At 39.5% G+C, this 16,204-nt stretch overlaps 1 protein-coding gene across 1 annotated transcript in view; it reads right to left on the reverse strand.

Moving 5' to 3' along the window:
- LOC121314660 (nitric oxide synthase, endothelial-like) overlaps nt 1-13,075 on the reverse strand; it is a 42,329-nt gene extending 29,254 nt beyond the window's left edge. The window contains exons 1-4 of the mRNA XM_041248133.1: nt 12,897-13,075; nt 9,123-9,219; nt 8,207-8,355; nt 3,278-3,440 (exon numbers count right to left, since the gene is read on the reverse strand). Coding sequence (XP_041104067.1) covers nt 3,278-3,440; nt 8,207-8,355; nt 9,123-9,219; nt 12,897-13,015 — 528 coding nt within the window. The 5' untranslated portion in view covers nt 13,016-13,075. The remainder of the gene's footprint in view (nt 1-3,277; nt 3,441-8,206; nt 8,356-9,122; nt 9,220-12,896) is intronic.
- Between the last annotated feature and the right edge of the window lie 3,129 nt (nt 13,076-16,204).

A 16,204-nucleotide genomic window follows, 5' to 3' on the forward strand; every position in this document is an offset into this window, starting at 1 on the left:
GCAGACCTGCAGAAAGTCAAACACTTGTCATTTAATGTATTATGTTTCTTTTAGTATTTCTAAGCCTAGAGTTTTGTGTGACCAAAAGCATCCTGGAGATTTCACAGTAAATTAAATATATAATAAATTTGATTTCTGAGTGTCTGTAAGATTGGTGTTGGCCTCTGCAAATACAAACTGACAACAGCTCTAGTTTTCATTAATCTTTTTTTCTTTTGCGACTTGTGAGGCATCAGGTTGCGAGGGGAACATACAGTAAATAAATGCCATGTAAACAATACATAATTACCACTTTGGGAGTTTAATGATCATTAAGAGGATAATAAAACAATATTAATGCAAAAAAGTGAAATTTACAATCACTACATAATTAATAGAATGTATTTATATAAGTAATACTAACCATGTTATGCTATGCTAATTCCCTTATAATTACTGTATAATAACCTATAACTTTTCTGCAGTTTCCTCACAAATACACAATAAATACCCAGTTGATCATGTCTGTAGACAGTGAATAGAAACAAGTAAAAAAACGGGGGATATTACATTGGGATCTGAGAGATAATGTATCACAAAGAACTCGCCCATGTTTTTTTTTTTTTTTTTTTCTCAAATACCTTGAGTCAAATACCCTGAACCACAGCTCCGTTAGAGCCAAAAGCATTGCATTTAAATATAGAGTATACTATTACAAACAGACTCTTGTGTGGTGACTTTTTGTGGAAGTGCTACAGTATGGAAACAAATGTTGGGCCATTTTCAGAAATCACCAGGGTAAGTTAGCACTATTTTTTGTGCAAAAACAAACCATTAATGTTACAGAACTGGTAAGTAATCAATATAAATAACAATAAACAGCATTAAATAAATTAGTGAATAAACCATAAATTGCAACCAAACTAATTAACAAAACCCAAGTGCACATTCTCACAGCTCAAATAACCACTAAAGACCACACTGCCTTCCAGTCCCTCAGCTCTAACCACTAGACCACTCTATCCAAGTCTGTCAGCTCTAACCATGATACCACTGAATATAAGTTCCTCACCTTCCTTCATTCCAGGTAGGCTACTGTGCTATATGTGCAATCCTTGTGTAATGTGTAAACCTTATCTCATCAGCTCAGACCATTACTAGACAACACAGCAGCCTCTATTCTACCTTCCCATGAGTCTACCATACAGACAAACTTGAATGATAACCATGAACATGTTTTAGAAAGTCACTGATCCAAGAGAGACATGAAGCAGAGGTTAAGCAGGCCCCAACACAGTACAGCAAGAGCATACATTACGCTATATGGGTAGTTATTTTATTGGTCATAAAAGTTAAGTGGCCTCCATCTGTGTTAAATTGTAGTGATTCACATGATTTCAGGATAAATTCAGCAGTATCTGTAGGTTCCCTCTGCTGGGTAGTGCATTTCAAAGCAAAGACTCAGCCAAGGCGCTTTCAAAAGAACTCCGGGACAAAGCTGTTGAAAGGCACAGATCAGGGGATGGGTATAAAAAAAAATATCAAAGGCCTTGAATAACCCTTAGAGCACGGTCAAGAAGTGGAATGTGTATGGCACCACCAAGACCCTGTCTAGATCAGGCCGTCCCTCCAAACTGGATGATTGAGCAAGAGGTAGACTGAACAGAGAGGCTACCAAGAGGCCAATGGCAACTTTGCAAGAACTACAGGCTTTTATGGCCAAGACTGGTCAAAGTGTGCATGTGACAACAATATCCCGAGCACTCCACAAATCTGGCCTGTATGGTAAGGTGGCAAGAAGGAAGCCATTACTCAACAAAGCCCACCTCGAATCCTATTTAAAGTATGCAAAAAAACAATCAGGAGATTCCGTAGCCATGTGGCAAAAAGTTTTGTGGTCTGATGAAACTAAAATGGAATTTTTGGCCTAAATGCAAAGCGTTATGTTTGGCGCAAACCCAAAGAACACCATCCCTACTGTGAAGCATGGTGGTGGTAGCATCATGTTATGGGGATGTTTCTCATCAACAGGGACTGGGGCACTTGTCAGGATAGAAGGGAAAATGAATGGCGCAAAGTACCTAGAAGTCCTTGAGGAAAACCTGCTGCCCTCTGGAAGAAAGCTGAAACTGAAACGTAAGTTCACCTTTCAGCATGACAACGACCCAAAGCACACAGCCAAAGCTACATTGGAGTGGCTAAGGAACAAAAAGGTAAATGTCCTTGAGTGGCCCAGCCCCAAATTAAATCTAATCAAAAATTTGTGGCATGACTTGAAGATTGCTGTCCATCAATGCTCCCCAAGGAACTTGACAGGGCTTTTGTAAAGAGGTATGGTCAAATATTGTCAAATCTAGGTGTGCAAAGTTGGTAGAGATCTATCCCAACAGACTCACAGCTGTAATTGCTAACAAAGGTGCTTCCACCAAGTATTAACTCAGGGGGGTGGAATCTTATCCAATTATGATCTTTCAGTTTTGTATTTTTAATACTTTTTTTTTTTTTCTCAATAAAAACTTTTTTCCCCTTAACAGTGTGGAGTATGATGTGTAGATAAGAGGGAAAAAATCCTTATTTAAATGCATGAAACTCTGAGGCACTGACACAACAAAATGTGAAAAAATGTTCAAGGGGGTGTAGACTTTCTATAGGCATAAATAAATATATATATATATATATATATATATATATATATATATATATATATATATATATATATATATATATATATATATATATATATACACATGAAAAATGTCAGATTCTCTATCAGTTATTTAATTGTCTGAATGTACAGAGCTTTTGAAAAGTCAGAGGTATGCTGCGCCATCGCTGTACATTTGATTCTCATCTGCAACAAGACAAAAGAACAATATAATCAGTCTGGGCTGGTAATTTTGAAAAACCCTGAACTGCTACTAGTTTATTTAAGAGTGAGTACATTCAGATGTGCTTTTCATTTTGTTTTTACATTCCCTTGCTTGTTTATGGTATTTGCAATCATCCTGAATGGTTCTATGTTTTCCTGCTCCAATAACGAAGTATTGTTTTCACTAAATCTGCTCTTACCTTAGTTTGAGCTTGTCTGGACAATCCTGCTGGAAGTAGTGTTGGGACTGAACAGCCTTCATGAATCCATTCAAATCATGTGACAATGTGAATTTTCAACGTTTCTCTACCTACTCTACATTTATATAGGCTGGCTGAGTTGAAAGGTCAAATTGTCACATGATTTGTATGAAATGTGGGCTATTACAATGCTGGTTTGCTTTCTTCTCTTGACTCTCAGCCCAGTTACCTGTAGCTTTGACCACTGGATGCGCCCGACACAGCGGGAGGCGTTCCTCCAGGCCATCTTAGCACCATAGGTCAGCTCTGTCTCCTCCAGCTGGTAGGAGCCCGTAGCTCTGATATCACTCTGCACCGTGCTCAGACGCTGCAGGTGCGCCTGGGACTGGGACCTGCATCAGAGACACATAGAATCAGCACAGCCCTGCTGGGGTAAGCGCACAAACTGCTCTGCACTGTTTAGAATTGTACTGCAAGTGTATGTTTCAATGCTAATATATATTTTCTTAAATATTTTCTCCTCCCAGCTTTACTTTTGGTGTCTTTGTTATAACTGTTTGCTTGAGAAAAATAACATAGTTATAATGAACAAAAAACACAGTGATTAAAAAATAAACAATTAGTAAACAATGAAATTTAAACAATGAGGAGAGAGAGAGAGATACACATTTAAAAAAAACAACATTTCAAAGATCAGTAAATTACATCTGAACATGAGACCCATGGAAATCAAAATACCCATAGGCTTGGTCTCTGGAGATCAATTTTTGGTAGTTTGAAAATGGTCCAAATGAATGTCTCATTTTTGAGTATGAGCTCCTCTGGCAAAATGCATTCTCTACATCAACAGGACATGCTTCTAATCAGGTGACAGATGACGTCTTAGGGGATCCTGTCCAATTCTTCAGTCAGTGCAACACCAAGCTCTCTGATGTCACATGGAGGGTTACAATGCTAATAAACATGACATCCTGGAAGGTCCCAAAGGTGTTCTATGGGATTATAGATCTGGACTTTGCTGGCCAAGTCCATAACTGACAGTATATAGTCTGCTCAAGATAATCCATGACAATCCTGTCACTATGACAATGGGCATTATCTTCTATCAAAAAAAATAATCTCCACCAGCAAAAGGTCTTCACAGAGTTCAAGATTGTGTCTGTAGCATAGAGCCATAGGCAGTAAGGAATTTAAAGAGCAATGCATCTCACATGTTCAGTGGTACCCTATATAGCATTAATTTACTACCATTGCTGAATGAGTGGCTGGACACTTTCTACATTTTACCCACCAAAACGTATTGACTGCCAAGACTGGTACAGTGTTCATTGTAATATTATCCTTGGCAGTCCAAAGACAGAGACCTACTTTTAAGGGTAAAATGAAGAGAATGTGTCAAACCAGTAATTTAGCATTGATAGTAAATTTATCATATTTGGGTACCACAGCAATTGAGGGACAAACTGCTCATTAAAATAGTTTGCATATTTTTAACAAGGAGACAATTATTTATTCAGAGATACCGTGGTATTTAGTAAATAAGAGGCATTAATGTGGAAAAATAGGGGACGCTCTCTGTTACAGGTTTTCCTCAAGGATTTCTCTGTACTTTGCTCCACGCATTTTCCCTTCTATCCTGACAAGTGCCCCCAGTCCCCATAACATGATGCTGACACCACCATGCTTCACAGTAACATTTTAGTTTTGTCATACCACAAAACTTTTTGCCACATGGCTATAGAATCTACTGAGTGTTACATACTTCAAACAGGATTCAAGGTGGGCTTTATTGTTGAGTAATGGCTTCCTTCTTGCCAACCTACCATACAGGCCAGATTTGTGGAGTGTTTGGGATATTGTTGTCACATGCACACTTTGACCAGTCTTGGCCATAAAAGCCTGTAGTTCTTGTAAAGTTGCCATTGACATCTTGGTAGCCTCTCTGTTCAGTCTCCTTCTTGCTTGGTCATCCAGTTTGGAGAGACGGCCTGATCTAGGCGGGGTCTTGGTGGTGCCATACACCTTCCACTTCTTAATAATTGTCTTGACCATGCTCCAAGGGATATTCAAGGCTTTTGATATATTTTTATTTCCATCCCCTGATCTGTGCCTTTCAACAACTTTGTCCCGGAGTTCTTTTGAAAGTGCATTGGTGCGCATGGTTGAGTATTTGCTTTGAAATGCACTACCCAGCAGAGGGAACCTACAGGAACTACTGACTTTATCTTGAAATCATGTGAATCACTACAATTTAACACAGGTGGAGGCCACTTAACTTGGTGTGTGATTTTGAAGGCGATTGGTTACTCTTGGGCTAATTTAGGATTGTTATTACAAGAGGAGCGAACACTTATCCAACCAAGCTATTTCAGTTTTTATTTTTAATTAAATTTCTAGAATATATTTTTCACTTGGAAGTTGTGGGGCAGGATGTGTAGATAAATGAAAAAAACTATTTTAATGCATTTTAATTCCAGGCTATAAGGCAACAAAAGATGAACATTTTGAAAGGGGGTGTAAACTTTCTATAGGCACTATGTGTGTATATATATAGAAAGTGGATAGAAAAAGTTTGTGAACCCCAGTGATAACTATGGAAATTCCGTAGTTTTAGCATGATAGCCTTCTTGAATTAAAACCAGTCTTTTCTTAAATATACAATTGGGTTTTTATTAACCAATTCCATGTCTTTTGAAACAAAATGGTGCATGAATTAGACAAACAATAGGTAATAAAGATTCAGGGTATGTGAAAAAGTAAGTGAACCCCTGGTTTTATCACCTCATTAAGGGGATAATTAGAATCAAGTGTTTAAATAATTAGGTAGATCTTCAGGGGTGAGTTTGGGAGACCCCACCCTATATAAAGATCAGAAACTTTGTGAATTTGGTCTTCACCATACAGGTGTGTGGAAACACGTCATGCCACGATCAAAAGAAATCTCTCAGGACCTCAGAAAAACAGTTATTGATGCTCATTCGTCTAGAAAGGGTTACAAAACCATTTCTCACGATTTGGGCTCCATCAATCTACTGTCAGACAGATGGTACTTTCTCTACAAATGGAGAAAGCAGACAAATGGAGAAAGTTCAAGCGGTTGTCCTACCAAAATCTCTCCAAGAACAAACCGGAAGTCACAAAGAACCCCAGAGTAACATTCAAGGATCTGCAGGCCACTCTCGCCTTGGCTAATGTGAGTGTTCGTGACTCAACTACCAGAAAAAGACTGAAGAAGAACGGTGTTCATGGAAGGATAGCCAGGAGGAAACCACTGCTCTCTAAAAAGAACATTGCTGCCTGTCTGAAGTTCGCCAAAGAGCACATAGATGATCGACAAGACTTCTGGCACAATGTTCTCTGGACAGACGAGTCAAAGGTATAACTTTTTGGTCTCAGTGAGAAACGTCATGTTTGTCGAAAACCAAACACTGCATTCGAACAGAAGAACATCATCCCAACCATCAAGCATGGTGGTGGGAGTGTGATGGTTTGGGGCTGCTTTGCTGTATAAGTAGCACATAAGGCAAGCAACTGAATAGAACAAAAACATTGTGGGCTTGGTGAATCTTGAGTGATGTCATTTGTAGAAAAAATATTTTTGTAGCTGGTGGAAGATTTTTTAAATCACTGTAGCCCACAGAAATCCATTGGTAACATGAAGAGCCGGTTTGAAAAACCAAACTGCGAATATTCTCAATCAACCATTTGATTTTTTCATACCATGAGCAATTAAAAAGGCAATTCTGTTTTAGTCCTCCCTGTTACAGAGGTCCAATTTAGGCTTTGGACGACCTTTACTGTTATTTTTTGTTCTTATTTTTTTCCTTAATTGAAAGCAAAGAAAATGAGGTATGAATTAAAAAAATCTATAATGTACTATACAGAAATCACCAAATCAACTTAAGCAATCAGCCACACATGACCCATAACCTGGCGGGTGCATTGCAGAGGCTAAAGGGCATGACCTGGAACTGCCACAGGCCTTGTCTGGTCATGAACGTTGTCTTGGGCCAAGCCTCCGGGGTGAGCTCTACTTGCCAGTAGCCGCTCCTGAGGTCAAGTGAGCTGAACCACATGGACCCTGCAATTTCATCCAGTGCCTCATCGATGCAGGTCACCACATTGAGCCAGGGGTACTCCACACAGAACCTCAAGTTACCGTCCTTCTTGTTCATGAGGACTACCAGGGCCATCCACACTGGCTCTACCACCAGCGTCATGCCAGGTTCGGTAAGTACAGGCTGGCACAGGTGCATTGGGGCTGTGGTGTTAACTGGGGCAGTTTGAGTACTGGGGAGGGCAGGGGCTGGCAACAGAATGGGTTCAAGTCGCCATGGTTAATTTATGGCCTGCTGCAGGGTAGCAGGCCCCGCAAGCAGTAGGTGGCTCTGGAGTTCAATGGGTGTAACAGCACCCAGAAACGCATCCCGCCCCATGCGGTCACATGCTATCCGCCGGCATGGGTACATCTTTATAATTAGGGCTGTGATGTCATTCCCCAATACCCCCAGTGACTTCCGTCACTTCCGGCTCCATCCACCACAGCTCTGGGTCACCCTTGTGCATCTCCGGCCACTCTTCGGCTATCCTCAGCCGTGCTTCACTTCAGCGACCAGAGCCACCTGAGCTCTCGCCCTAGTTACCGATCCTCTCCTACATGAAGCTCCCTGTCTCCTCTCCAGGCTGGCACTAGCATCTTACCTGGTTTTCTCTTCTTCATTATCCTGCCACTTTTAAGGCTTGAGCCCGTATTAATGTCGCATATGTTCCTCCCTACACCCCGCCTCCCACTCCTAGCTTGCACTTACAGTCACCCCAACCGCATTTCCCCTACCCCTCAACCACTCACACAATCACACCAGATAACTCCTGAGGAACCCCCACCCTCCCAGAGATTGTCACAATATGTTAACTGCACGTCATGATTCTTAAGCGTGACTGTGTGCTGTGCTCTACCTTTGAATTTTAAGCATGCCTAATTGTAAACGTAATATACCTACCTAATAAAAATACTCCCTCTGCAATCATGCCTTTAATTTAATTTCACCCCTCCATGAGTCAACATACCCCTCCCCTCCACCCTACACACACTTTTGCCTTATTGACAACTTTACGTGCCCTTGGTATTGTGCTTTCTCTCTCCCTCTCTTCTCCTTACCGTTTGATGGAGGTGTAGTACTGGTTGATGAAGTCTGTTGCCATGCTCAGAAGCCTCTCTCTGTTGACAGGCTCCTCTGAAGGTCTGCAGATCAACTGCTCAGGGAACATGACTGAGCCCAAACACCTCCGCTCTCCACAGGGTACCTCCTGCAAGCACAGGAAAATGTATCTACTCACGTCAGTGTGCTTGAGCTAAGTGGCTCATTGAGGGATGGAGATCTCTCAGTTCCAGGAAGATTGGGGGGTGGGTTGAAGGTGGGATATTACTTCATCTCAACCCACATAGATAGCAGCTAATGGGGATTAATTAATGAACAGGCATGGAGACTAACTAATTCATACCCCCCCACACACACACGCCCCTCCTCTAGAGATCAGATCAATGGGGATTAATGTTAGTGATACTGTAAGAGGAACTGTTGCTTCTATCCATTCTATCACAAAAAGACAATCTTATAATAGCCATCCTTTTCCTTACAATCCACTATTACTACCTGTCAAGCTTAACTCTGTGGCACACATTTGACACACTTTATTGATATTGAACTGACACTGTGTACTGTAGTGATTGTAGACTTATTGCAGTAACATTGTGTTCTGTACTGACTGTAGACTTATTGCAATGACACTGTACTGACTGTAGACTCATTGCAATGACTCTGTTCTGTATTGAGTAGACTTATTGCAATGACAGTGTTCTGTACTGACTGTAGACTTATTGCAATGACACTGTTCTGTACTGACTGCAGATTTAATGCAATGACGCTGTGTTCTGTACCGACTCTAGACTTACTGCAATGACACTGTGTTCTGTACTGACTCTAGACTTATTGCAATGACACTGTGTTCTGTACTGACTGTAGACTTATTGCAATGACACTGTACTGTACTGACTGTAATGTTTTTTAACTAACCATCGTGGACTGCATTTGCAGGGTGTCGTAGAATAGCTGGCCGGTCTCCCAGTTCTTGATCCGTATATACTTCTGGATCTTCATGGGACAGGAAGAGCTGTGAAAAGAGATGTTCAAATACAGAGTGATGTATTGACTGCCCATTGCCATAGTATACAGCACCTACTAAGTGCCCTCAAAAGTGAGAGAAGTGTCAACAAAACATAAAAATAATTGACAATAATGTTAAAAATTAGTGGCAATAAAATAAATACCAGTTCTTACTATACATACTTTATCAGTGGTTTATTAACACTCTTGCTGTCTTCGTGAAATTAACAAAGTAAAATCAGTGTTTTTAATTTCACAAATACTAAGCTATACTTATTAATAATATTGAGGTTTTTTGATGTTATTTCTTTTGGTATACACTGGAGATCTACAGTTTATGATCAAAAAAGCTGGGGTACTTTAATCCATCTATATTTTTATTGTGTGTGTTCTTTGTCATGATTATACTGGGGATGGGAATTTTAAATGTAAAAACTTCAAAGAAGTGGTAAAACGTTTAATAATATGCTAGACGTATAACCGGTCCCGTGACAAATGTGACACCATTTGCAACAGATTTGGCCGAACATTGGGCGTGATCGCGTTATCCCCGATGAGAACAGTGCGTGTGAATCGTGAATGCAGCAGTTTTGAAATCGATGTAAGATTATCCCAATACTGTGCTGAGTCGTATAACAATAAGAGCGAGGCTGGAAAAATTCCAGAAAATCATACTGCAGCTGTTCACACAAAACTTTCAAAGGGAGAAAAAGTTACAATTACCATAGACTCGTGGACCCCATTCCCCAATCTTCCCATAGGAGGAAGGTTTTTTTTTCACTTGAAATTGTTCTGTAAGCTTTTGGACCGAACGACCGTTTATGTTTAGTACAGTTTGTATTTGTATGTTGGAACTACTGAATTAAAGTAAGGGATCCCGGAGACACACTTCAAACAGGTAGGCCAGGCATATCTATTTACAATTTAATATAAAGTTGTGTGGATACGTGAATTTGAATACGTTATTTAGTAATACTTGACCATACTGAATTAACTGCACAAGAAGCCAAACATATTAATTACTTAATATATTACTTGATTGTGTATTAATTTGGCATTTCAAATAGGACTTGTGGCAATATTTGGGAGGTTTGTGTACACTAGTACAGTATATAGAGGAGAATGCCGTTTGATTCGAGTACTCAAATTGTAATGCTGAAGTACTCGTCTCGAGCAACAATTTAAAAAATCCCTAATCCCACCGTTTCTAACAAAGACCGCAGACTTTTTCAGTCACAGTGCTCTTTAAAATTCCAGAAATTGTGATATTATCCCTGGTAATTACCTTTCCCAGAAGTGAAAATATTTCCAATGTTTTTTTCAATTGTAAGTAAAATAATTTTCGCGCTGTACAGTGGTTGATGGTCATCTCTTTTATTTATTTATTTTTATTTTTTAAACCATATCATTTTGGGCAAAGTTACTTATAACAAAAAAAAACAAAAACTAAAAAATGTAATATGTTCCTGTTTTGTTGTTGTTAAATGAACCTTTAAGAAACATACTAGTCTAAAAACATTATACTATCCGAAAATGTGTTAAATATGTATATAGTATAAAGTTATATCTTCACTGGCAACTTTAATTGCAACCATAAATTTAAACATTTAATATATACTTTCATGTGTTGGAGTTGTATTTATTTATTTTTTTCTTTGTAGTTAAGTCTTTGCGATGTTAAAACGTTATTTGCTTATTTAGGTTTATTTGCTTAGACAGTAGTAACCAGTGCTGCCAGTATCAGAATCTAATATAAAGAATGTGTGTGTTTATTGTGGGAACAGGTGCAGGAGTGATGCAGTGTGGTAATGAAACGCCTTGTAATCTAGTTTGGAAAAGTGAATCTTTATTTTATATTCCAGGTCTGATGACTTAAACAATAATCCACCTGCAATACACAACAATGTGTACTGCACGGGGTAAACAATAACAGGATTGCAGTCCCAACTAATAAACACCATATCTGACCCACAATAATACATGCACAGTCACCAGTCCTGGGTGCGTGCAGTAGTGCTCGGGTGGGTGATACAGTTTATTTAGTGATTATTGGTGAAGTGCCGTTCCAGCTTAGTGCTGGCCCTTGACGACAGCTTCAGATCTGTGTTAGCTGTCTGGTAACGTGGTCTCTCACAGTCCTTGTCAGTTTATTTACACAAACCAAGCGAAGGAACAGATTATGATTCTCTGTCCCCTTTTATGCTGTCACACATGACCCCTTGGTAAACGAGTGCAACCGCCTCTCCAATCTGCGGCTGGCACATGGTTTCCTGTCCAGGTCAATGTGTTCTTGCAACATTGAGTCTCGCCCCCTTCCGAGCTGGCCAACTTCCCTTGAACCCTGGGAAAGAACTGTCAGGCCAGCCCTTCCAAGGAACTCGCTGCTTAGCGCCCTCACAGATCAGGAGGGAGATTTACAACCAAGAATCATTGTATTTCTGTCGCAGTATATATATATATGGTTTAAACATTTAAACGCTGACATTGCAGAGAGTTTAAACGTTCATAAAAATTTTACCAAAAGCACATCCCTAGATTATACATTGTTGCTGCTGCTTTGATAACTGTTTTCCATGCTACTAACTATTCCAGAAAAAAAATTGCTCTTTTAGCATTGTACGAAACACTGGAGAGAAGAGTCGGTGCAACACTTATGTGCTTCCCCACCTCACTTCAGAACATGTTTCTAAAAGGTAAGTAAATAAGCAGCTCCAAATGTAACTTATTTGCTCCTCCCCCTTTTTATGATGTTTGTCATCAGGCTGAGTGGTTTGGGGTTTTGAGGCTCCAAGACTGAGTTATCATTTTTCTCTGTACCTGTCTTTATCTGGCTTGTCAGGAGAATCCAAACCCCCTCATTCCTTTCAAACCATGTGACCTTCAAAAGACTTCCTCATTTTTTTCAAATTTTCTGACTTTGCTATCCCAATCTACTCTGTCACATGATTTGACTGGAATAAGGAAGTCTGTTCAGTCTAAGACAGTTAGACTTTTCCTGACAAGTTTCCGCACAGGACCTGTGGTATTTAATTTGTCTGTGCGATGTGTTTGCACAGGAGTGTTGAGTGATTATCAGATTACTTTCATCTGAGAGATTAATTTTAGCCCATGTACCTCATACAGACAGTAACTGAAAGTTTCACAGTTGTAATTTGTAATGATGTGCCAACAATTCATTTCTAAAATTAAAACATACAAAAAACATACAAACTTGTAATATACTGTAATAATAATTTTTTTTTTTTTTTTTACAAAATAAATACAATAAATAATTTTATACAATGTACACTTGTTTTAGTGAAATTAAATAATGTTTCAACATAAAAATGGTTGTGATTGTTCACCATGCCCATTCTTTAATGGGCTTCCTATTGCTTTGACATGTATTCACAGCTTTATACTTTACTTCACTTTGCTACATTTTTACCAAGTTAAACCTGTGCACAAAAAGTATCATTCAGTTATTAGGAACTAATTAGGAATAAATAGCCATTCCATATATGAATTTGAAAGACCCCTTTCTTAACTATATAAGTAACAGCCTCCTGAGATATGTTTTATTGTAAGTATACAAGGCAATGAACCTTAAAAAGGCAATGGCTCCATGGGGAAACCCCTCCTCCGGTGTTATCTAGTTTAAAGAGAGAAGCCTTGAGGCTCCACAGCTAAGTCAGTCTTACTCACCCATGATTAGCAGTGGAGTTGGAGGATCCAGCGGACCCCGGGGTGGGATTCCTGTTCACATCCAGGGAGGCCCTCTGATCTGTGGAGGTCATGTCTGTGGAGTTCATCTCTGAGCCCATTCTAGCCTCTTCATCTGCTCTGTCACAATTTAAAGACTTTTAACCCCAGCCCTGGTTCCTCCCTCTGTGCCTGCCTGCCTCTTTTCCTACCGCCCTCTTCCCCCTGGCTCCTTGCCCTCTCCATCACACCGTATGTATACAGCCGTGACAGTGTTTAGTGAGTGTGAACCTGTTTTTGAATTAAACCTGTCATCCTGAATGGGTCGATGCTTCTGATTCTTTCTTTCTCTCTCTCTCTCTCTCTCTCTCTCTCTCTCTCTCTCTCTCTCTCTCTCTCTCTCTCTCTCTCTCTCTCTCTCTGGAAGGGTTGGCTCAGAAAGAACAATATAAATACTATTTGATAATATATATTTGCATGTAAGTAGGAAGACATCGCTACTGGCCCATATTGGTCATAGAAAAAGTAGAGCTTTCATACTTAAGTCTAAAAATCCATGTCCTCTTCTCCCTCCCCTCTATCCAACTTTGATTCACTCTTCTAAATGTTTACCACCATACATTTGCAGTTTTTGCATGATTTTCCCTTGGTTATACTATATATTTACCATAGTTTACCATGTTTTTTAATATGCTTACCTATGCTTTATCATACTTTCACTGTGCTGGGTACATTTTGCTATGCTTTTACTTTGGGAATCTATTAGAAGGGCAGCAATGGCACTTGTGAATCCCTCTGATTGGCTGTCTCAGATTGGTTCTGCTCCATCATCTCCAGGTTTCACTATGCACAGCGCACCATTAGCAGCTACATTGATGGTACTAGCTACTATTAAAACAACAGGAGTTAACATTTCTGTCACTCTGTTTTGTATTTGTTGATGCAGGGCTGCCAGATGGTATTAAGGTGTTTAATTCCTCTAGAATTCCCCTTTCCCCTAGTAAGCCAGTATCTCCTTCTCCAGCCTCCATTTACCAATTATATCCAGCTTGTAATAATAATAACAGGTAGTGCAAACCAAATGGGGTGATATGGGATGAATAGTTATGTAAAAATGCACAGGAATTTAGCTTTTATAGAAATAGACACAAAGTAATACTGTAGTAAATAGGGATTTAAAAGAGTGTTTCAATGCTTCTCAGGGAAATCAAATCAACAGTTACAGTCAAGTTCAGTTTAACACTAACATATGATTCCTGGCTGAATGTGTGCTTCTGTGGTTTATCCTTCTGTGCCATCTTCTTCACCAGAAATGTTTTTTACAAAGAGTGTGCTTCCCTATTGGCAGCTAGTGACAAGCTTTGACCCTGACTTAGGAAGCAGTAGCATGCAAGGCAAGCAAACTGGGAACTTTCTTTAACCAACTATAGAGCCAGATGTCGTGGTTTAAAATGAAAAAGCATGTTTAGTTTAACACTGCATGCTTGAGATCTTCATAGCAAATGGAAGTGTTTGTTGAATTAGGTTTATGGAATTGTTTTTGTTTTGTTATATTTATTTATTTATTTTTAACTACAACTAATTTAAAAGCCAATTTCACTCAAACAGGAGGGGGTCAAGAAGAGCTACTTCCTAGTAGTGTCCCCTGAGCAACGTTTCTGACGGCAAAAAGCTCTTCAAATCGAACTTACCATGCAGTGCTTAAGCAAAGCAATGTTGGGCTTGGTTAGTACTTGGATGGGCGACCTGGGAGCACTGAATGCTATAGGCTGCATGTTAAGCTCATACGAATATATACTCAAACAGGAAAGCCAGGTCCCAGGTGATGCGGTGAATGATGTCAAGTGTAAGCTCTAGTTGAGCTCCAGGAAGCAAAATAAAAAAGACATAGTTTATTTTATTGACATTTCTGGGATTTGTTTGTAAATTGGACTGTAGACTGGAGGTGGCATTTCCTCCTTGCTTCTGATTCCTTTTACAGATTCTAGCCAGTTCAGAATCCTGCAGCTTTAGACCAAATTAAAATGATTATTGTTAAATCTCCTGAATTAAAAGATGCTATATAAGTTTTTCTGTACTTACAATGTTTTAAAAGAAAAAGCATAACGCTAGGTAACAGCCATGTTACACATATATAAATTATGGTAATACTATTAAGTATCCCTAACTACCACCTTGTGCCCGACCTCCCAGCATGCAAGGCACCAACCTTGGTCCTCGAGGCTACCAAGGAGGTCCTCCAATTCGCTGTCTCAATGGGTTTGGTATGCGTCAGGGTTCCAGCAGATCCAATTGTCCATTTTTTTTAAACAGCAGTCCTGCTCTGGATCACAAGGGGCACTATCCCACTATTAATACCACATGTGACAGGGTAGCTACTGGCAGGAGTTAGACCTACAGACAGAAAACTGCAGTTTAAGCACTGGTGTGCACATTTATTAACAAAAACAAATACAAGAAAAGGAACAAAATAAACTGGTACGACGGCCAAATAAAAGGTTCAAACTAAAGAACACATCACTTGTAGGCTGAGCTTTAGCCTTCACTACAGATACAAAACAATACAACACCACATGTGTTGTTGAGGATCTCTGTCTCCCCTGCTTGTATCACATTAACAGCAAACACAATCCCATTCTGAAATGTACAGCTACATACGAGCTATAAGCAGTTTAGCCTGCTCATATTATTTATTTACCATGGTGTACCGTTTTGTTTAACATACTCCTCACTGCCTGTGGTTTTCCATGCATTCACACTTCTTCACACTACACTACACTTATGCATATCATCCTTATCTGTGACAACAGACAATTGAATCTATCGGACAGATTTACAAAGTGCTTGATCCAGGTGCATGCACTGTATCGAACCCAGACTTTACCATCCAGAGCAGTTCATAGTCGGTTCTAGAACATGAACATGTTCCATTTGGCAAAAACCTGTTGCAAAAGCTTATTAAATCTGGTCCTTTGTGGAATTTTTTCACTTAAGTAAACTGATTTCACCATGTTGCTTCATTTTGTTGGGTAATTTTGAGTAATGCAATCTACCATTTACTGTATAACTGATATCAGTAAGCGGAAGAAAATGTGTGTGCAATAACGACACTGTGCTTTTCACTTCCCTACAGAAAGTCACTGCATGTACACTGTAATTGAATTTACCAGAGAAAAGCAAGATAATGAGTGCCCAAACAGATAAAAGAAATGCCCTAATATGATCACTTATGAAGAAATTTACAGTTTTAATTTTTGGTTCTGCAGTTTTGATCTGGTTGATTTTTCTCTAATCAGCATAAACTGTAATAT

The sequence above is a fragment of the Polyodon spathula genome, chromosome 4 (genome assembly GCF_017654505.1).
Source record: "Polyodon spathula isolate WHYD16114869_AA chromosome 4, ASM1765450v1, whole genome shotgun sequence".
Taxonomy (NCBI): domain Eukaryota; kingdom Metazoa; phylum Chordata; class Actinopteri; order Acipenseriformes; family Polyodontidae; genus Polyodon; species Polyodon spathula.